We start from the raw sequence: 22,693 nt of genomic DNA, 5'->3' as shown, positions 1-22,693 counted from the left end.
ACTCTATATTTCCATGGATAGAAAGACAGACAAATAGATACCACCTCATGCACTCAAGCATAAACTTAAACACAGAGATAACTGTGGTGTAAACACAGATAAGGTGAATGAATGCAAACATACAACAATAAAACAGCGACAGATGCTGTCATTTGCTCAACACATCAACCTTTAATGTCAGTAGTTCGTTAATGACTGCTTTCCAAAGCCAAACCCTCACATATAGTTTTATAGTCTCATTAAAAATTGTTCACAATAGTAAAACTGCAAGTGGATTAGAGAGCAGAATTGATTTTTTCGAAATATTAAAAAAGTCACCAAAAGCCTGTATGACATGCATGGTTTGCATGAAACGTGTTTCTATGTAGGTTTGTGTGTCTTTGATCAAGAATGAATGCTATGTGTCAGGATGTAGATGTGTGTTTGTGAGCGTGAGTGATAGGGTGTGTGTTAGTTTAGATAAAACAGTTAATCCCCAGGCCACCAGAACGCAATATCCTGTCTGCCCGTTTCTCATTTCCTGTCTGACTCTGGTGGAGCGGGAAGCAGCAGGGAGGGGCTGGTGGGGGACAGTGGGGTCCGTTACCTCAGAAACAGAAGATACAGCAGACTGGTTAGAGAAAAGTCTATGCCAATCTCTCTATCTCTCTCTCTCTCTCTCTGATGCAGCCCCCTATTCTCACTCTTTTCTCCTTCTCCCTCTCTGCTTTTATTATCTCAGATTTAATAAAGCTGAAGCGAGCAGCTTGTTCTGCCATGAAACATTTATTAGCTGTCTGTTATAAAATTGTTGTGGGGGAGGAAAGATGATGGGGTCTCATCTCACATTATGCAAAAACAGTGGCAATACCAAACGCACGACCCCTCCCACAGACATACACACACACAAACACACAATATACCAGATAAAAATCAGCCCATCAGTATGCCCTTTCTAAAACTCTCAGATATTTCCTCTTTTCTCTGTTTCCCATTTTGAACCTGTTCTCGATCACTTGAAGTTTTTGCTATATGTTCTTTTACTCATTTTATCAGAACTGATATTAGTCAACAGCACATCATCAAAACAAAACAAAAGACATCAAACTCGCTCATCCCCATTTTGTTTTCTTCTGGCAAACATCCAACCATCATCTGTTGAACTGTTTTGCTCAGGAAAGAGCATTGTGGTGCTTGAAAACTGCAAAAATGCCTATGAATGTAATATTTCGATCCCTTCACATGAGTTTATATATAAATGTGAAAAGGTTTTTTGGAAAATATGTAATGGTGTGCACAAAGACACCTTTTTCTTTCTTTTTTTTTTTTTTTACTTTTGCACTAACTTTCTCTTACACTAAAGTTTAGAAAACACCACCTTTTGATTTAAGCACATTTATTTGATTAGGGAGAAATATTTGCTTTCAGCAAAATTTGGAGTGGTACAAGTATGGCTACCCTCACTGTTGAAACTTTGCATTACCCCCCCTTTGCCGACAGGATAGAACTTTGTCTTCCCCTTTAACATTTCACAAGTCTGCAGAATTTAGAGAAAGGGATCTTTAACCATTCTTCATTACACACACTTCCTAGATTGAATAAAATTGTGGTTCTTCTCTTATGATTTCTTCTATTTTGCTTAATCTACATGTTTTCTTTTGGATTTACATCTAGTGACTGATATGATGATGAAAGAAGGTTTTTTTTTTTTTACACTATTTTTGTGTTTATTAGGGCATATGTGTTGGCCAAATTACCCATTTTTGGTTTACTGGCAAGAAAAGACCTTGCAAGATTAACAAGGTTTTCAGTGTCTTTGAAGAAACAGGCCCACATTATCATAGGTGCTGCACCTGCAGTGACTGATGCTGAAAAGCTCAATTGGTGTTTTATCTAACCAAAGCTCACAGTTCCAATACATGTTTATTGTTTATGTTGATGAAATAGAGGGGTCCTTCCCTGACATTCAAAAAGTTCTTGTCGTGCAGCTAATGTCTAAAACTTGTTATGGAGACTTGGTGACCCTCAAGATGTCGAGATGTTCTGTTTTCCAAAAGTGATTTTACTTCCCAGTGCATCGCAGTGCATGGAAAGATAAATATGCATCGTTGTCCGGCTGTGTGGCCACTGGCTGACAGAATTGGACGTCGACATATATCATGCCATATTTATAGCCCCAGGAAAGAGAAAGATACTTTTCTAAGCTGGTCAAACAAGTCATATCATTTAACATTTATTTTAAGGAATTGCTGAAGTAACCAAATATTGAGGCTCAGGGTTTTTTTGTTTTTTTTTGTTGGAAAAAATTGTTTCTTTACATGCGTTACATAAGATCCATCCCATCTTTTTTCAGGCATTTTAACAATCTTTATTAGCGATAATAATAAGTTTATCCACGTCTGCAAACATTGCAGTTCTGACATGTCAAAATCAGTCATAATTTACCCATTGAATAACATTCAATAAAAACATTAACTTTTAGTTGTACCCTGTAAGGAACTTTTTTTGTTTTTTATTTATTACAATAATATCAGTTCTGTTTGGCTCACTATCTTTTACTACGTTGATAAATAAAACTTTTAGTTTCAGATAATTGGATGATTCATGTATTTAAACGTATCTGTTTTTTAACACCAACATTAAAACTACTTGAATTTTTAGTTTTTTTTAATGAATTATAGTTATGGGCTGCTGGAAATAACAAATAAAAGTGTTTTTAGTTAAACTTTTCTGCCTAAGTACATTTAAAAATAATGTTAAAGCATATGATTTTTGTTTAATAATCATTGTGGAGGCCGACAGAAATAAACCTTTGTGATCTGTTTGACGTATTACATAATTTTGTGTTAGTATTTCACAGCAACACACAGTCAGATCTGTCACCCGGACAGCCAGAGATTTCAATAATTAGCACAGAACCCAATCATTCTCACCACAATTTCTTCCCTTTCGCCTCCTGAGACACAAGGCAGCGAGTGTGGTGCGGGTGGTGGGGCGATTAAGAGAAAACAAGGGATAAATGGGGAGATAAACTGTTTGGTGTCATCACTGCTATCAATCTCAACAAGAAGGAAATGAGGTTTGGTATACAGAAATATTATTACAAAGGAGACAGTGATGAATGAGGTAATGGATCAAGAGACAGGGAGAGGGATGGCTGATGGGGTGGAGGTGTTGAACGGAAGATGAAATATATTTGCAATCCCTGGATTCAGACTCAGAAGTTCACAAAAAAAACCCCACACTCAGCAGAACTCTGTTTAGACACTTCATAGTATAGTTATGTGCAGTATATAATTATGTATATTTTAAACTGCAGACAATATTAAACATTTAAATTTCTCTGTGCCTCCCAACCCACATTGCATGGCATTAGTTAGTATCTGCACCAGTCTCCCGCTTGGCTGAAGCTGTTTTTATGGTTTCATAGAAGAGTTTTCTAGGTCCTGCATTGCCAGACAGCAGTCTTATTGAGACAAAATTGCTAAGGTTGGAATACTCTGCTTCCAATCATAATACCTTAATTTGACCTATTGATGTTATTTACTATAGTTTTCCAAACCAAATATTATTAATGCAATCTATTTGAAAGGAATTTTTTACTGTCTATAGCAAAAATAAATGTACAATAAACCTTGAATACAATATGGAATAGAAACTATTTTCATACTTCTGTGCTGTACTCGAGCTGTTAAACCTGATTATTAATTTCATCTAGATATTTCCACTGTTGTGCTGAAGCCTTACTTTTGCATTTGGAGCTTTAAAGCAACTATCTTAGAATAATTAGAGAGGGAGTCCTTCAAAAATATTAAAAATGCAAATGCTGAATTAGGTTTCGCCTTCAGGGAGTTAAGCTGAGATGCATTGTGTGGGAGATGGGCTCATATTTCAATGTAAGATTGGTTTTCTAATGTGAATTGTTGTTTCCTGACATGCTTACTTTTTCATCCCAACCCAGTAATTCTAAATCTGGTCTACTGCTCTCATCCTTCCACATGCAAGTTTTACATTTAGCTGAGTTCCAAAGAAAATAAACAATGTTTTCCTCATGGATTATGAGGAAAAGAGTACGTGAGGATGTCCCTCTTAGGGTACAGTACGCTGTGAAGGAGCCGGAGCTTTCGCATGTCTTTGTGCTCAATGACGTAATCAAGCCAGATATGAGCATAAAAATCTCGTAAAGTTTGTAAGATGCTGACTTGATATGAATGTTAAATTAGAATACATAATCTGAATATTACTTTTGTAATTCCAAACATGCAAATATAACTCATAAGTCTGTATCATCATCGAGCAAATGATCTTTCCTGAATCAGATGGAGCACTACCGAAACTGAGTCTCATGTAAAAAGCCGAAAGGAAAAAAAAAAGCAAAAAAAAAAAAGCCTGTGTTAATAATTGTGTGAATTCCTCTAAAGTTCTTATGCATTATCCAAATTCCTGGACAACCTTCTCTGTTGCAGTGCACACACCTGCTTTAGATGGGGGAGTGTGTAGTGTAAGGCGCTGATGGACAGTCTGCAGGGAAAACAAGGAGACATTGTTGCTGATCTGCTGAAGGTCACAGACATTACCGTGTGCCAAGTCTGGCACCACCTCACACAACAAGGCAACGCAGCATATGCATAGACAACTAAAACAACGCCGTGACGAATTAAGCACTTACTGTTTATCTGAATCTGCAATTATATTCATTGCACAAGAAAATCAAATTGCCTTTTTCATTCCATCACAGATAATCATGACTCAAATGCAGTTTTGCCTGTACTTTCCCACTCATTTTTACAGACAAACGTCACACAATGGGGCTTTGATCTTCTTCTTTCTCACCCTCTCTCCTCCAGATGCCAGGTACAGTGGGAGAGTCTGTGCTGCTGGATGCCGTCTAACACATTTCAAAACAATGATAACAAGCTCCAGGCTTTTCCTTAAGCTGTCCAAGCAGGAGCTTCCTCTGCAGACACACACTGACTAGCATGGAGTAAAAAAAAAAAAAAGGAAATGACCATGAAAGTATTGCTAAAGCTGAATCATCAAGCAACTGTATACCATCCATTTTATCAGCTGCTATATTTAAAACTATTTTACACTTTGGTATAACATTGTAAAAGGTTGTCGATGCAAATAAGGTTGTGTATATTTAGGAAATGATTATTGTATACATTTAACAGAAATTTGATTTGGATAGGCAAATTGTTGCCCATGCAAAGTTCAGACAAAATGAATTTGCTGTTGCAAATAAATTAATAATTGTGAAAAGCTTTGATATTGATAGAAGCATTGATCAAATTACAAAAATCTATTTTTTTCTTCATAAAAGGCTAAGATCTTTAAACTGTGTAAGGTTTGAATGCATTTGCATTCAAATTCATTTTACTAAAATAAAGTGATTGATGATGATCTAATTATTATATGTATCTAAATACCTGTGTATATCCCACATACACTCTGATAGTGTCAGCTTCAGTTTTAATTGAATTGAAATGTAAAATTTCCCAACAGCTTGAGTGATTCCAGTGTTGCATGTGTAGTTTTGACCTGTGCCTTTGGTGCAGTTGTTTAGAATAATTGACTTACGGGCCTTATGGGACATCTTAATCACAGGATTTTCTAAACATGGTGGGAGTGCAGAAGTTCAGACCTTTTGCAGAGTTTTCTTATTAATCATATGTTTTGCTCTGAAAACATTAAACAAAAAGTCATTTTTCTTGCAAAACATTCTGGAAGCATTTCTCTGACGGAGACAACAATTAACCAAATCATCAGCACAGGTTAATGTGACATTTTTACGTTGTTCTTTCTTTTTCCTGTGCACAGCTAGTGAACCTATCCCTGGCTCCCTTTGCACCGACTTCCACTGATTATGCACAACCTCTACGAACCCTCCCTTCGACTTAACCTCAAATCCTACCTTAATACTAACCAGAACCTGAACACATGGTCTCATTTGCACCGGGGTTTGACCCTCAACGTCAGAGATCACACGAGAAAACTGTAGGCGATATGTAAATCAAAAGACACCTGAAGTCAATTAAAAAAAACAACAAAAAAACAAAACACTGAGTGTACATTTATAAGTGGGCCGTTTCCAAAGAATAAAGAAAACAGTATTTTTTAAAAGAACGCTTAGTTAGGGAATTGATTTTTCTCATCTTAATGTGTTGATAAATGCGCCTTACTTTTCATAGTCATGCTTGCAGTACAGCAGACGGTCCCTGCAGTAACAGGTCCCGGTGAGTGCGCTCAGACAGACGGCGCACTTGACGCAGGTCTCGTGCCAGGACCGCTCGTTCACGCGCAACAGGAAGCGGTCGGCGATGGGAGACTCGCAGCCCGCGCACACTTCTCCTCCTCCTCTGAAATCTGGACCTGATGGGAGCATATCACTGCCACAGTTACAGCGAAAAGGCCAGAGCTAGTTCTGATATATAAATAAAAAGGCTTAAGCCTATCATCTGGCGCAAGCCAACTGTTCTTTCTCCTGATAAGAAAAAAAAAGGGAATATCCCTTTTGATGTTCCAAAAGCAAAAAGGTTACACAACTTTTTTTTTGATACAAATCGTATTTAAAGTGATTCAAATTTTAACTTCTCGCTTCATTAAAATGACGTGATATTGCGTGACATAAGTAACATCATAATTCCCTTTGACACTGCGCTTGCGACTTTTTTTTTTTATTTATCTCAAATCCAGCATGTAATTTCAAATTAAATCTTAAAGTGTTCTTATATTTACTTACCACTGGGGTGAATTTAGCTCACTCTTTTATATATTTAGAAATTTTCATATGTCGAGCTTTCAAATATATTTCATCGTAGATATTTTTGTTTTAAAAAGCTGCTCATAAAACCCTGTTCATCCGAGTATTGCAACACATAACTCACCAAAAGGTGTAGAGGACGGAGGCTGTTGCAAACAGGACTGCTGGTTCTCTTCAGTTTTCATTCCTTCTCTCCTTCCCTCAGTGTGATCGCTAAAGACATAAAATTACACAATATCGAAGAAATCATTGCAGGACATTCAAACACCGAAGGAAACCACGAGAACACATAAGCCAAAGATGGAAAATTAAGCATCCGTTTTTTCTTTCTTTTTGTTTTTTCATGCGGCACTGATGTATAGATAATAAATATTCAAAATACAATTTTCAAAAACTATTACATTGGACTAGGTTCAAGTCTTTAAATGCAGGAAAATTTAATGACAAAAATAACAAAAAAATATATATAAAGATATATTTATACATTTATAAAAGTCAACGAATCAAACTTGAACATCAAATATTAGCTTTCGATTCAAACATCTCAGTAGTTCAGCATGAGCCTCAGATTCCTCATTCAGCCCTTACACGCCTACGTTGTATACGCCACTTTTAAAATGTTAATTTTATTTTGAAGTCTACAGTGTTTAGGTTTTATTGAAAAACGAAAAAAAAATATATAAAAAAAATAGCATGCACAAAACGATTTTTATTTCTCCTTCATTTCTATTTTAAATGTTACTAAAACATGCGTATTGCTTTAAATATTGAACTTAAATTCAGTTTAAACGTCATATAGGTTTTTAATGGCAACAAAAGTCTTAAATTTATTGTTTTTAAAGTCGTATTGTACCAGATATATTTTTGGTAAAAAAACAAACAAAAACAAAACAAAAGAAAACATAACATTCTAAGTAAAATCGAGTCTCTACATGTATATAAAAAATGCAACTTTGATTTTTTTTTTCAATATAATTTGTTTAGAAAGCGTATTCAGAACAACATAAAGGACTTAAAATAGTTTAGCAAATTTTTCAAACGCTAAAAACGAGATTAATTTAAATATCAGGTTTTGTCTGGACTATCAGACCGTCTGAAATTCCTTCTTATGATAATTCAAACCCCTATAATGGTTATTATAACACATTTTACTTGTAAAACATAGGAAAGAAATATTTGGGCCGTTGTTTCACAAAATAATCAGACTAAGCAAAGAAATTATGCAAATGTACTTAATCTGATTGGGGATTTTTGTTGTGTGGCTTCAATAAAATGATGAATTGATTGCCATTCAATAGGTTGTGAAAGCTTGAAATCCAGTTTTTTCCCCCAACCAGTCAATAAAACGTAGGTTTAATTCTGCCCATTTAGTAATTTAAATGAAACCCTTAACTTTACCGTTAAGTTAAGCATTGTTTGAGTAGTCAAAGTAATAATAATAATAAGAATAAGAATAAGAATAAGAAGAATAATTAATTTTATTTGAGCTATCCAACAGTTTCATTTAATTTTTTCCCTCAGTCATAAAAAAGTAGGTCAGTAGATTGACTGCATAAGATAAATGTGGACAAAATCCAGGATGAGGAATATATGAGAAATAACTGATAGAAGAAAAACAGTATAAATTTTCCGGACCTCATCCATTCTGTCTAAAAAAAATAAATAAATAAATAAAAAAAAATCAGCAACTATCATTTTATCCTGCACATTTACAGTGAAAAAAACAAGCAAACAAACAAACAAACAAAAAAACATCCCACCCAGAGCGCTTTGCTTTAGAAAAATAAAAGATTGACTCAAGTACAACTTTCTTTTGCATCTCACCATGCTGCTTTCTCCGACAACCTGTTCCTGGATCTCGGAGTCTTACCTTGAGGTGAAACACACTCCTCCTGAAATCTCGGTGGGCAACATTTAAATCCAGCGAAACTTCCAGCTCGTGTGTGACTGAACAGACGCGGCTATATGGATCGTCCACATGAGCTACTTCACTGTTTGCTTACGGAAAAAATTCCAACATCATGATGCCCCGCAAATACGGTCTATTGTGTCTCCTGATTTCTCCGACAGCCGCGTCGCTCTGGGTTGTGGAGCGAAAAGGGAGCGGAGGGAGGAGATGGACAGAGACGGTGGGAGGGAGAAGGTGCGGAAGATGATGAGAGAAGATGAGCAATAATACGAGCCTATTGATAACTTGGTTGGGGAGGATCTTTTGAATATGTGTTTAGGGTTAGATCAATACTTATAAGGGCACAGTTAAGCAATAACTTTATATTGATATATGCCCTCTTGTAGGCTATGACAAATAAATCTGTTGTGGCTTTGATAATATTCTGAATCGTCTTGATTCTGGGTTAAGCAGCAAAAGGGAAATAAGTGTTGAGAACTGGTCTAAATAAAATAATACACAAACTGGCTTTACTTCACAATTTCTCTAAGCTTTCTGATTTCAGTGGATGGACATTTATATGTTTGGTGTTTTAAAAATATTATATAAAAAAATAAATAAATAAAAAATGAAACCACGGAATACAAATAGTAAAATGTTTTATTGCTCTTACTGTTATTTTTTTTAAAACATGGTTTTGTCCTGCACCGAGCTATCGCCCTCTTGTGTCTAAAGAAGAAAGGTGCATTGATCATAAACCAAAACAGGGATAATAATAATAATAATAATAATAGTAATAATAATAATAATAATTAATAGAAATATGACACTATTGATAAAGGCTATGTTTAGTTACATACATTATTACTCTGGAGACTAAAAAAACTGAATAGAAAACAAATAGAAAACCCAACATTTACAATCTTCACATGACAAAACATGATGCTTTTGTGCTGATTTGTATTTTTTAATTGCAAGCACCTGCATGTTACATTCAAATACTGAATACTTAAAAAAAAACAACAAAAAAACAAAAAACAAAACAAAAAAAAAACCAAACAAACGTGTTCCTGTACTATCTGGTTGTTGTGTTTTCCTGCTGAAAGGTTGACAGTTACAAGAAGAAGATTTAAAGGTACTGTCTCTGACTAAGCATCACCAATAGTTTATTTCAGGCGAGTTTGAAATCATCAACATTTCTAAAAGCTTAGCTTTTTTTTTTTTAACAATTCAAACATGATGACGTAGGGGAAATCAAAGTGAATAAAATACAGTAGAAGATGGTTTAAAAAAACAACTACATGAATGTAGTCACTTTTTACTGTTTTAGTCACTGTTTTTTTTTTTTTTTTTTTTACACACAGTGTAAAATAATCGCAGTTCTTCAGTGTATGTAAATTGTTATGTTGTCTAAAAATGTCACCTTCCCTCAAACAAAGAGCTGCTCCTCCTTCTCTGAGTGGCTGCGTCTCAGCTTCAAACTAGACAGGATCTTCTGGGCTGGCGAGGTCAGGTTGTGCTCAGCAGAGCTGGTCCTCGGACACGGATGGTGAATGCGGTTCTGTCCAGCACTGTTCAAATTTACATTGTGATCAGCTCGACTCCATCTGGTCGTTTCTTGAGTGGACCTCTCTGTTGTACTGGATGATAATGCAGCTCCTGGTGATGTTGCCGTGGAATCCACTCCCAGCATGTACTGCGCAACCTCTCGGGGACTCAGTGGAACATTGACCGTACCCTCTGCTGTAGTGGTGACCCGGTGGGGTTGCTGGATGATGTCACAGTGGCCCTCTAAGTTTTGCAGGAATCTCTGGGATCCAGGGTCTGGAGAGGAGCTGCGGCTGTTGTTTGCACTACGATAATTTGCCCTTTTGGGAGTCGCTGGCTGTTTCGTTGCACAGTCTGGGTTAGAGAATCGGGTTCCTAGGTTTTGAAACCGGTGATGCTTCACAGGCTGTCTAGTAAAACGATAATGTGGTTGTGTGCCTGAATCCGAGGAAGATATTCCTGCAGCTTTGCCTTGAGGATTGCTTGATGTTGCTTTCATAGCCAGGACTAGGGTGAAGAAAGAACATAAATGTGTAATTTGCTAAATTACGTCAGTCCTAGGAGAGATTACTGGTTATTTATCTTGCATGTTTGTTAGACAAATTAAGAAAACCTTGCCTTGTCTGAACTATATTGTAGAAAGAATCACATTTATCTTATTTCTCAATTTGAAACTGAAAAAAAAGAAGAAATAAAAACATGTATGTTATTGATTTGAGATCAACAGCCTATGCAGCTGTATGCTCTTGGTCAGTTGTGACTTGAAATATAAGAGGTTCTTGAAGATGAAACCACACAAAGAAGCAAAGCAACAGAAAAGCAAGCAGCAAAGAGTAGTGTGAGCTTCCTGTGCAGCAAAAAAGACAAGTTCCCTTATTTTGCTGTCATTTTTAAAAGACACACAAATGATTTCTAATGTTAATCATTGGTAATCAATGTGGTTAAATGTGATTATATATTAAACTGGTGGATTAATATAAATTATTAAGAAATGTAAATGTATATCTGCTTTAGTTTGCCACTTATCATCAAAGGGAAGTGTTAGTCCTAAAAATAACTAGAGGAAATGAGCTGAAACAAGAAATGACAACAGAACTTGTGGCTGTTGACACCCACAGCATCAAGTGGTAAGAAACCTACTCTTACTTTGCCGTCAATAGCAACGTGTTGGTTTGATACATGCATTTTGAGACCAGCCTAATTAAAACATGCCGTCAACAGGAATCAACAAAATGTATATCATTTCTATTTGTTTGTTCAGGAACATCTGCTTGAACCCCACATCTGCCTACCTGCGCTCTCACTGGCTTCAGGGCCGAGCTGGTCCACTGCCTCATTGGATGAAGACTTGTCAGATATATAACCCTCGCTCGAGTCTCTCTTGATAACTCGGCTCTGTTGGAATGATACAAGTTGAGGTGGATTTCTGGGAGAGTTTACTGGTCGCTTCTAATCCTACTCTACTTCAATCTGGGATAGATGGGATATAGTGGGGAAATTGCTACGTTGGGTACAGTAATTTGGAGCTCTTAATCTAAATGTTATTATTCTCCCTCTTCCATTAATTTTTGAGTTATTTCTTTGAGCCATTCTAAAGGTTTAAAGTGGAATTCACAGTTATTTTTCAACATTCAAGAACTAAAGGTTGACAGAACACACATAGCAGGGCTTTAAGCAGAAATACAGCAGCTGAGCAGCTTTCTAATCTTAAAGAAATTAGCAAAAGGTTAATGTGCTAAGGCTAAGTAAAAGAAGTGCAAAGTGTATGCCAGGGACACGTGACTTATCCTTTTAAGACCAAGGTACTTACCTCTAGGGACTGTGGACGCTCTTTGGAGGAAGTGTCAAGTTCCAAGTCTGCATTGACTCCATCCAGGGGACAGGAAGCTCTGGGTGGGGTTTCTGGGAGAGGCGCTGTGGGGGCTGGCGGAGGGGGCGTGTTCGTGCTCTGCTCAATGCCAAAAATCCTGTCGTGATGTGCAATGAGGAACTCCACAAGCATCGACTGGTAGCTCGTCTCCAGAAGGGCAATCATCGACATGTCAGTAGACACTAGAGGGCGCAATAAAGTTGGTCCAAACACAATACCTAGATTGCTCGGTGACATCTTGTTATCGTAGTTCTCTGAAACTCTGGGGAGGCAAAAACAATGACAAATGTAAGTACAGCTGCACAGAAAAACAAAGGGACAAGAGTTAGGTTAAGTGAACCTAAAAGTGTATCATGCTTACCTTTGCAGATGAGAAATAAGGTACTGCAAAGTTGAGTAGTAATGTGAAGGGAGCTTCTTCAGTAGCTTTTGTAGTTTGTGAATAATGTCCAGTATCTCGTTGGGCTCTGGTGAGGTTTCCTTTTCACTCAGATGCTGAATGATCTTTCCCAATCCGATGAATTCATTGTACAGGTCAAAGGTTAACAGAGGCTCTGGAAGCTAGAAAGTTTTGTAGTGCAATGATTTATTCAAAAGGGAGCAAGTTGTTGCTGACTATTAATGCTCTTTTAGACAACTAAACTCTGCTTTTAAAGCAAACGATAAATTACACACAATTTTATTAGAACTTCTAGAAGTACCTCCTTGAAGAAGTGCTTTAGGATAGATGTGATGTCATGTGGCGAGTGTTCAGAGAGGTCAACCTGGTCCTTTTGTGTCTCAAACGTCTGGCAGAGCTTCTGAATACGAGGTTTGGATCCACTCACACGGTACACCCCCTCAGAAACAACGGCGGACAGCAGTTATTAGACAACAGTTCGGATTCAAGAAGCTACACCTTCTAGGTCAACCTTTTTAAAGATGATAAATTAATACCTGAACTGAAAGAGCACGACTTTCAATCTCATTTGTGCAGCATCGAACAACAAATGGCACCTCATCCGGCGTGTCTTGTAAAATCACAGAGAGGTCCACTCCAAATACGGTGCCCTTCTTCTGCTCACACTCTAGCTGACACACTTCCATGCACTTTCTGTGGAAAGCCAGCCCACACTGACGTGTAGGAGGAGAACAAGTATTACTATTTTTATTTTTGCAGCACTTTGCTCTTTTGCTCATTTTAGTCTGTATCATTACAGTTTATCTCTCAGACATGATTTCATACCTCCTCACATTCAACCCCACTGACAACAATGTAGTTATCACACTGTTTGCATTTAGCCATCTTGCTCTTCATTTTCCTGAGCCGATGCGTCAGTGCCGCTCGAGAAAACATTCGTGTTTTCACAGACTGGCCATCAGCATAGTCTGTGGACATAGAAAGGAGACACCTTTTGTGAGGTTTAACATCAACGCTTTAACATCAAATGATCTGAACGTGTCCAGTGAGGAAACCGACCTGATTCTGACACCATGTCTGATACTTCCAGGTCGTCCGATGACACTGTCAAAGTAGATCCTGTTTTGGGCAGTCTTCTATGAGCTTAAACAAAAAGAAAAAAGAAGCATGAAAGATGCAAAATTCAAAGTTGACATTTTTATGCAAGTTTTTATTTACAAGGTCAAACGAGGGTCTGCTTTTACCAGGGCTTGAGAGGGATTCCAAACTGCCTCCAATACTCTCACTGTCACTGTGCCCCGTTCTCCCTAAAATGCATCAAAATGTAAGTTAAGAAGAAGAGTTTCAAAAATGGTCATGACATAATTTTTTGAGCCCTTACTGCCATCAGTGGATCGTTTATAAGGACTGTCCTCTATTGTGGGAACTGAGTCCTGCAGAGGGCTGAGAATGTTGCTGGGTTTTCTTCTGTTGCTTTTAAATGAAAACAAACAAAAAAAAAGTCATTTGATGAGGAGCAAAGTAGGAAAAGGAGCACAAATACATGTAAAACATTGTCTTCCTGCTGCAGTTCCATCAACAACAACAACAACAATAAAAAAATTCAGTCTCTACCTTTTACCCTGAGGAGTGTAGTCTTGAAAGCTGAAGGTTTGGAGAGTTTGCTCAGGCCGTCGCCTGCTGAGGATGTAAAGCAGATAGGGTTCGCCAGGCTCCACATTCCTGCAAGTCAACTCAAGGTTTTGATACCCAAGAGGCACAGACTCCGTTTGCTGCCGCTGGTAGTAGAACATATTGACTGTGACCTGAGGCAAAGAGACGCTGTGAGGTTCAAGCAGGGATCTTGTCCACCATAATCACCACTATAGTAATACTTCTTAGAAGAACACATTGAGGCAAGATTAACAGTAAGACCTGCAATAATTTATTTACAGATCGTTTGGACACAAGCTGAAAGGAGAGAAAACATTTTTTTTTCTTTATACCAACCTCCTTGAGCAAATTGTCTCCCTGACAGATGAGCTTGCGAATGTGAGTAATGATTCTTTCTTTGGACTTCACTAATTCATCTTGGGTTAACTTGGCGTCACTCACACACTGTCTGTAGAGAAGTTCTGCCTCTAATACCTAGAAGGAACACAGAATTAACCTCAAAGCTCAAAAATCTGTTTCTGTTTTATAAGAGCAAAACGCTGTACTGAAGTTAAATCTACAACTATGTAGATTTAACATAAATAAATTACGGCTTTTCTGTTCCCTCAAAAATGTAAGAACTTCATGGAAAACTGAAGTAGACATTTATAAAAAAAAATAATAATCTGAAACTACAAGCTTAATGTCAAAGTAATTATTAAAATATATATTAAACCTTAACAAATAAACACAAAACAAACAAGTGTTTGTTTTTTTTCTGAGAAGTGTATTCAATTTGTGTGTTAATAACTTTATGTTAACAAACTTTTGACTGCGCATCATCCTTGGACTTTCTTCTCTTGTCGAGTGTTTTTACTCCAACTGTGTCATCCACCGCTTTCGCTGAGCTTGCCTTTGCCTTTTCAAGCTCATCACAGCGTTGGAAGTATTGATGCTTGGCCTTTTTGAGAGCCGTGACTGCATCACTCTGAAAACAAGAAACAGAGATGCACAACAGAACAAGTAGAAGAAAAACATATTAATAATTTATTTTTTAGCTACTGTCCTAGGAAGCAATGCACAATGCAAATTGAATTACAACCTTCTGCTAGATTTATGAAAAAATATCCTAACATGCATGAGACATGCACTCAGAATATAGGGTAAACTGAACAGGATAACATAGAGAGACTCCACAAATTTAAGACAGTTACCACTTTATTGTGCACAAATGTGCCTTGTAAATGTACCAACCAGGTCATATCCAGCCACCTCTTCAGTAACAGTGTTTTGAGTTTGACTAAATGTGTGCGACGATAAGCAGAACGCCACCACAGCTATAAATATACAGCGCATTTCGCTCACCATCTTCCTTTGCGCCCTTGCCCACTGATCTTTAAACTCTCTCCGCCACTTATCGATCTCAGTCCTCTTGTCAGCCAAAGCCTTTGCAACAAAAACAAAGTTCACATCAAACACTTTCTAAAATCTAAAGATGGTTCATTGAAACTCAGACTTTTTGTTACAGTTTACATGCTGGCACCTCTACCTGGTAACACCGGTTTTGCAGGATTTCTGAAGTCCTTCTAGAGGTCAAACTATTCTTTATATCTTGTTCCAAAGTCATGGTGTAGATATACTGTAGTGGCATCATTTCCTGCACAGTAAGAAAAAAAAAATGTTAATATGGTTTTACTACAGCTGATAGGCTATAGTTAAAAGGTCAAACGACACAAGCTTAAATTTGAGGAACAGTATTAAATTGTAGAACATTATGGTCATAAAGAGAACCTTGGTTTCATTAGTTAGCAAAGGCATACCTGTTGCGTCACGCTGACCTTTGCTCCTTCTGCTGCCTTCATCACATTTTTTGCAAATTCTTGCTCTGTCAATGAAAATGGCCAGGTGATATTGACTAAATAAATATAATGTAGGAAAATAAAACTGCATCTTATATAAAATAATAAAACATTTACAATTAGCTAATAAAACCATGCATAGAAATGAAGTTTCTCGGTATGTTCTAATGATCTTATCTGAATTATTTTGGTGTTCAGGTCCGGGTCGTTATACGGGAATGCCTCTGGTACCGGTACTGTTCTTTATCCGTTCTCTCTAAGCTGTCTCTTTGCTGTCATGAATCGGTCCCAAAATGGCAGCACCAGTAGCAAACGTCATGAAGGTGTTTGTGGTATGAATGAGTGAGGGGTGAAGTGTGAACTCAGAGTTAAGGTAAGGAGTGAAAACACAGTTTTGTGGCGCACCAGTGCTGAAGACTAGGGTCTCTAAGATTTTATCAGCCCGTTCTCAGCCTCCGCGATCAGTTTCTGAAGAACTCCAACACCCACGCACATAGTGAGATGCCCCCACCCAAGCTTTGCACTTTTAAAATAATTTATTTGAGAACATTGGGTTGAAGGACTTAATAAAACTCCACAAACAGTGTACTTATATAAAGTGCCGTGAAGACGGCATAATCTGCTCATCTATTAGTCTGACACTGAGGGGACAGAAACCTTAGGAAACTACTAAGATCTTGTTACATAAAAAGTCAGTGGCCAACCAATGACTCAAAATGAAACCCGTAACATAACCCATAATATTACATAATCCTGTACAAGACATTATTGTCATGTAATAACTAGCAATTCATTTATGTTCTTGTCCCTATTAGTTTTATTTGTAACTAAGTCCTTATTTTAAAATACTATTACTATTGGGAAACATATCTCACAGTGTTACTACATACTATGTAAGCAGTGGTTTTGGCTGAGCTCCACCCAGCATTACATGCAGTTGCACTAGACTGCCTCAGACAGCTTTTGTGGGCAACCCTGTTTTTTTGATCACTTCCTCTAGACTTGTAATCTTTATATCCCTTTCTGGACACTGCACCTGTTCAGGCTGCTCTGAGGGTAATCAGTGTCTGTGTGCTCTGAATGAGCCCCCTCTACTTGAGTATCCTCCTCTTACTTGCTAATCTTTAATCCTTTCTCTGTGTATGTTGTTCGACGGGGAGATGGCAAATGATCAGACAGGCTCAGAAGGTACATTGTTGCAAAATTTGATCTTGTTTTTTCCCGCTGAAATACCGCATGTGAAATACTGACTATGTACGTATCACTTAGAGATCAAAGTTATGCTTTGCTTGTGAAACACAGAAATCCACCAAACAAGCAAAATACACTAAACCTAAACCCAAAAAGCAACTGTCATTTTCCCAAGCTACTTCCTGTTTGGTGTTTCAATTTGCATTTTGTATACAACTGTTGCATTTCAGTCTTTTCTTACCTGTTAGATTTAAATACACCACAGGACAGTGAAATCATTTGCATGTTACTCTGCTGCCTCGTTGTTTCAGGTTTTTTCACGAACTCACCCAAGCTGATTCTCTTCTCCATCCAGGCAAGAAGGTCCTTGGCATAGCGGCACCACATCTTGGCGTACTGCAGTGCCGTCTCCACGCCATCCTCACAGCGAAAGAGGGCCAAGTCTGCTTCCTGGGCTGTGAGGGAGTACATCAGCATCACTGTAGGGTCTGTACACTTGGGGATGAATCCAGAGATAACACTGGGTCCGCTGGGCTGCACCCAAAAGCTTCTCCTTCCTGGAGGATCTGATCTACCAGCAGCCGCAGAGAAACATCAATCTAGCCTACGGTGTCAGTCCAAAGACTCCACTCCAAATCAGACAAGACAAAACTAATGAAAAACCAAACTAGGCTTTAAAAAGCAACACAAACCAAGTACAGGAATAATCGATTGCATCTGGAAAGTCATTGCTGCTCGTCAGGATAAGTTGTCGCTTCCAGGTATTTTCAGCAGAATGTAAACATGCCAACGCAGTTCCTGTATCATATAGATAGCTGGCCAAGAAAATAGGGATGTATGTCATAGGGGAGGGCTTACATCAACCACAGGCGAACAGCTCTAGCTAAATAACTTCCCTCCTCTCCTGTGTTCCTCTCTCTGCACGGCCCCTCCCCCTTACACCTGTTCACTGCTGGTCAGCCTTTGAGATCTGAGCCACTTGGTGAGAGCAGAACGACATGACAGAGCTGGTAGGCACTAAGAGACGCTATCATGTCTCAGCTCTACTGTGGTCTGGCTGACAGGCTGTTTGTTTGCCAACCTCTGTGACTTCTTCCTCTCTGACTCATTTCGCCTCTGACTGGGTGATGTATGTGTGACAATCACATGCTCTCCAAAAAGCTCTCCACCAAAACCGTCCAGTCAGTCTCTTCCTTTTCTCTCTGCATTCAAACTCAGCACAATGAAAATAAAGCGTTGCGACTTTCTGGCTTAAAACCTGGAGTTCCTCCAACAACTTATCCCATTTCAGCACTGCCGTTAAGCAAAAATCCCCAGAGGGAGTGCCGTAACTTATCTCAGTAGTTCCTCACTCAGACATGTAGATTTCATTATCCTGTGTTTTGACGTGGACAACAAATCCAATTGTAGCATGCAAAATAAATAAATAAATAAATAAATCCACTAGGGGGATTTTTTTTCCCCTGTCCTGTTCTCTAGCAGAGTCAAAAAGTAATCCAAAGTGAAGAAAAAAGTGTAGCCAGGTGATGTGATCGAATTGACGATATTGAAATTCCTGTCAATTTTTGCGAATAGGAAATGCTCCTTTTAAGAAATCGGTCCATGTGTAATTCTGTGCTGCTAAATGACTACAGCCTCTGGCGCTTAGGTTGAGGATTATCCTGGTTAGTCCAGATTTCTGAGTGAAAGACCTTACAGTCGCACTGAGTAAGATTTACCTCCTGGAGTGTTGATTGAGCTTCTGGGATAAGACAGGGTGGGGGAGGAGCTGTTGAAGTAACAAGATTAAGTTTGACTTTTTTCTTTTTTGTCTCTGGGCAGTTCAGCCCAAAGTTACTCATACTCCACACAGATTTACTTTTAAATGTATCTGAAAAACATTCATTTGTTTTTATTTGCATTTTAATGGCAAAAAAGCAAATAATATTTATATTTTTCTTAGTAATCGGGGTATTTTCTTTTCTGGTATTACAGCAATCAAACTCTGCTGATCAGCTTTTTGACATTTTTCCATGGGCATGTTGAAGATTTATTTTGTTTTTATTTAGCTCCAAGTCCTTAAATTAGGAAGGCCTCTTTGCTATCACCCTAATCTTCAACCAGACAGAAGAAACATGTCGGTAAATCTGAATCTGTCAGAGCTAGAAATAGGTTTGGATGCAACTGCAAATTACTTAAGTCATCTACAAAACGTCTTATAATTTGAATAGTCTTCTGTCTGAAGACAAAATCTTTTCATTGGGTTTATTATGGAAGCATCTATTGAAAGGCACGGTCTCTATTTACTTAGTTTGTATTTGTATTTCACGTAACTCTGACAACTTGTCTTTACTTAGTCTAACCCTCCTTCTCGTGTGTAATAAATTTGGAGCATCTGTGCCCGGCTTAAATCCTCTCGCTTTATCCTAATCTTGTTACAACAGGTTAACTGTAACTTAGAGCTAGGAGTAAGGATGTAACCAACACTAAAATAGAATATGTGTTGCTAGCAGCAGCTGAAGTTTCTCCTCAGACTGACAGAAACCAGTGACATGATGGTGAATGTTAAGGTGAAGAGGCGATTAAGCTAGTGACCTTTTGCCCTGAAACCATGTCCTAATCGATGTTGTTGTACATGAAACATGCTCATCACGGTTTATGAAAGCCCGACCTGACGCCGACACACAGAACAGGGTCAATTTGTTGTTCACTAGCCCTCTTTTCTTATTTATTATCTGACTTGGCATTAGGAAGACGTCATACCTCTTAGGCATCCGTCGCCTTCACCTGCCTCAGCACCAACCTGTGAAGTAAAAAAAATAAAAAATAAAACTTACACCACAGAAGAAGGAGAAGCTTACCCTCTGTCAAAACACATCTACAGCCAGCACTGATGGCACTGTGTTACATCGATTATACAAAACATATTAATGTTATCTAGTTAACAAAATCAGCAAATTTATTAAGAGATCAAGAACTGAACCGTAACATCATATAATAGAGATTCGTGGTTTTCATTAGTTGTAAGGGGGGGGAAAAAAAAAAATCTTACATGTTCGTCATTTTGCTCTGTGATCTCTGCGCCTTCTCCAGAGATGGATTCAGAGATGAATTGGCAGTCGCTGTCTATTAGCAGGTCTTCTCTGAACATAGGAGAAAAATGTCATTTGAAAGAGTCAAATATGCAAATACCTCAAAACTGCAAGGAATATGAGCTGTTTTTATTTCAAAATGCAAGTAAAACTGAATACCTTACTCTCATTTTATGTATTCTTGTTATTTCATATTCCGAATTCTCATTTATACATTAGCTAGTGTTAGCATCTTTATCTGTCAAAGGAAATTTAGAGACATTTGAAAGAGCACAGGTGTCAAACTCCAGGCGTGGAGGGCCACTGTCCTGCCAATTTTAGATATGTCACTAATGTCACACAGCTGAATCAAATAATGAGGTCATTAGCTGGAGGAGAATTTCCTGCACCTAAAAGCTAATTCAGTCATATGATTCATGTGTTCTGGACCAGTGGAAAGTCTAATAGTTGCAGCACAGACCTCGAAGCTTAGCATTTGACATCCCTATACCAGAGAAACCAAATCCCACGAAAAAAGAAAAACAAAAACCAATTTTAACAAAATGTAGACTTATTTCATGTGACTGAGGCCACACTGTTGTGTTCCCAGCTGAATAGACGTTAAAAAGAAACTGGAGGAAGAGTTAAAAGGAAATAAAAACAAAAATAAAACAACATAATAGGAAGAATTAAAACCAGGAATGGTTAACTAAAATGCTATTCATGTAAATAAATATGGAAAAATATGTACATGTTGAACACTCAATTTATTTCTATTAGATCTGTTCCTGTTAACCAAAAATAGCCGGTTCAGCGGTTAAACATCTATTACTTACGAGGAGATGAAGGAGAGATCAAGATTATCAAAATCCCTGAAGATCTCACTGTATCGCTTGGTTTCAGACTTATGAGGCACCTTCCTCAACTCTGAAATAGGAAATAAAAAACAACCTGTTGAAGACGTGATGAAAAGGTCTTCCTTTTTATGTCACAGGAGATCAAATTAAGTCTTTCTCAAAACATGTTTGCATGTCATAATGAACACAGAAGTTAGATCAAAACATCTTGTAGTGTATAACTCAGATAAACTTTTTAAAATTTATCTATCTACAGTTATAAATGTAGGACAGACTGTGTGAAGAACGGTCGACAAACACAAGGAATCCTACATGAGGACCAACAACACACATATCAAGAATATTTACAGAATTTAAAAAAAGATCAAACTAAGATCCTCTTTTAGACCATCTGACAGCATTTCCTGGACATTTCAGAGAAAAACTGATCTTTCGGTCGAATGTGAGCTAGATATATGATGCAGATATAAAGACTGTGCCTTTTGTAAACGAACGCTCAAACTTTTGTGCATATGCTATTCAACTGCTGTCTCATCTTCTTAGGTTTTGCCCCAACAAATTACAACAGATGCAGCAAATAAGTGAAAGAAATCTCCCTCCCTCTGAGGCGCCTCCATCTTGGTCAACCACATCCTGCTCACAATTTGTGTCACGTCCCATAATGCAATGAGTCCCTGTTTTTCGCACCAGTAGCGTTTCATGGCAGAATGAGAACTGAGAGTAAGAAGGATATTTCAGCCAAGTTCAAAAATCAAACTGTCAAAACCTGACCGAAACCAGCTTGTGTTTGTTGATTATGCGCAAGATTTTATTTAATTTTTTAAACGGCTTGTGTAATTTTAGCATCATTACATTTGGGGTTATTTCTGAACTGAATTTTTTATTTTCTTATTTCTGCAAATCTGCACACTGGTTCGCCAGTTTAAATCATTTTGGATTACAGTGAGCAGATCCTGTTCTATTAAAGTTCAAAGTTCAACTGAAAAAAAAAAAAGAGACAAAACTAGAATGTGTCAAAAATGAAGGAAGAGTTCAGGAAGTTTACAAACCCTTCAATGACACGCAGGATGCCTCAAAGCACCACTAACACTCTAGCAGACACATTTAGGCCCACTGTGCATGCAACATGTGCATGCACCCACATGCAAACTCTCTCTCATTATGGCGCCACTGCATTGTCAGCAAACAAAACCAAATCTGCCAGTGCAAGGTAATTTACTACAGTGATGAATGTACTGTAAATCTGAAACAAATGGATAAAAAAATATAGGATTTAATAAGAACCTTTAAAAAAAACAAAACTGTAACATACAAAAAGGAAGAGATCACTAACACAAACATCTCCTCAAAGGTTGGATTCTCACCTGGAGTTTGAGAAGAATCCTTGTTTAACACTCCTTCTTCCATTTCTCCTCACTTTCCACGTACCAGCTAGACCCTAGATACACTCACACATCATTGCACCTGCATTCATTCAACAATATGTCACTTAGAAAAGGAAAAAAAAAAAAAAGATCCGTTGCGACGGCTGAAAAGTTGATCCAGGAGTACAGTAGCAGAAAATGATCAGCGCGCAGCTCTGACCTTGCTGCCGTTAAATCTCTCAAAAGATCTTCCTCTGCGAGAATGGAGGTTGGCTAATGTTTTCACCATGAG

General features: G+C 37.9%; 3 protein-coding genes across 9 annotated transcripts in view; 1 reads left to right on the top strand and 2 right to left on the bottom strand.

The window, feature by feature from the left end:
• The window catches only part of chchd5 (coiled-coil-helix-coiled-coil-helix domain containing 5), a 13,452-nt gene extending 8,067 nt beyond the window's left edge, over positions 1-5,385 (top strand). Inside the window, exon 4 of the mRNA XM_016660792.1 lies at positions 4,827-5,385. Coding sequence (XP_016516278.1) covers positions 4,827-4,957 — 131 coding nt within the window. The 3' untranslated portion in view covers positions 4,958-5,385. The remainder of the gene's footprint in view (positions 1-4,826) is intronic.
• Positions 1-8,926, bottom strand: part of lmx1al (LIM homeobox transcription factor 1, alpha-like) — a 15,252-nt gene extending 6,326 nt beyond the window's left edge. The window contains exons 1-3 of the mRNA XM_007572337.2: positions 8,613-8,926; positions 6,867-6,955; positions 6,162-6,351 (exon numbers count right to left, since the gene is read on the bottom strand). Of these exons, the coding sequence (XP_007572399.1) occupies positions 6,162-6,351; positions 6,867-6,955; positions 8,613-8,656 (323 nt within the window). The 5' untranslated portion in view covers positions 8,657-8,926. The remainder of the gene's footprint in view (positions 1-6,161; positions 6,352-6,866; positions 6,956-8,612) is intronic.
• A 536-nt stretch (positions 8,927-9,462) lies between these two features.
• On the bottom strand, positions 9,463-22,689 carry gmip (GEM interacting protein). 7 transcript variants are annotated; one of them, XM_007572334.2, is made up of 22 exons: positions 22,402-22,687; positions 21,017-21,107; positions 20,162-20,252; positions 19,873-19,912; positions 17,460-17,585; positions 15,901-15,965; positions 15,630-15,737; positions 15,446-15,526; positions 14,907-15,068; positions 14,438-14,575; positions 14,063-14,253; positions 13,830-13,921; positions 13,693-13,755; positions 13,508-13,591; positions 13,274-13,416; positions 12,985-13,161; positions 12,750-12,887; positions 12,410-12,609; positions 11,989-12,310; positions 11,471-11,573; positions 10,797-10,852; positions 10,644-10,685 (listed from the first exon to the last, which is right to left on the bottom strand). In XM_007572334.2, exons 1-21 carry the CDS (start codon positions 22,442-22,444, stop codon positions 10,842-10,844), a joined length of 2,469 nt encoding a protein of 822 aa, XP_007572396.1. In that variant the 5' UTR covers positions 22,445-22,687; the 3' UTR covers positions 10,644-10,685; positions 10,797-10,841. The 7 variants fall into 7 exon arrangements, with proteins under 7 accessions (XP_016516276.1, XP_007572394.1, XP_007572395.1 ...); XM_016660790.1 differs by lacking the exon at positions 10,797-10,852 and having other exon boundaries at positions 9,463-10,685; positions 13,830-13,915; positions 22,402-22,689; XM_007572332.2 differs by lacking the exon at positions 10,797-10,852 and having other exon boundaries at positions 9,463-10,685.
• Positions 22,690-22,693: the final 4 nt, after the last annotated feature.

The sequence above is a fragment of the Poecilia formosa genome, unplaced genomic scaffold (assembly GCF_000485575.1).
Source record: "Poecilia formosa unplaced genomic scaffold, Poecilia_formosa-5.1.2 Scaffold298, whole genome shotgun sequence".
In the NCBI taxonomy this organism is placed as follows: Eukaryota; Metazoa; Chordata; class Actinopteri; order Cyprinodontiformes; family Poeciliidae; genus Poecilia; species Poecilia formosa.
The sequence above is the reverse complement of the archived record's forward strand: the minus strand, read 5'-3'. Positions and strand labels throughout refer to the sequence as shown.

Coding starts and splice junctions, on each gene's coding strand:
- gmip (XM_007572332.2), bottom strand. CDS start 22,444: ATGGAAGAAGGAGTGTTAAACAAGGATTCTTCTCAAACTCCAG. Junction 15,527..15,629: donor TGCAAAACCGGTGTTACCAG/GTAGAGGTGCCA, acceptor TTTGTTGCAAAG/GCTTTGGCTGACAAGAGGAC. Junction 14,254..14,437: donor GAGACAATTTGCTCAAGGAG/GTTGGTATAAAG, acceptor TCTTTGCCTCAG/GTCACAGTCAATATGTTCTA.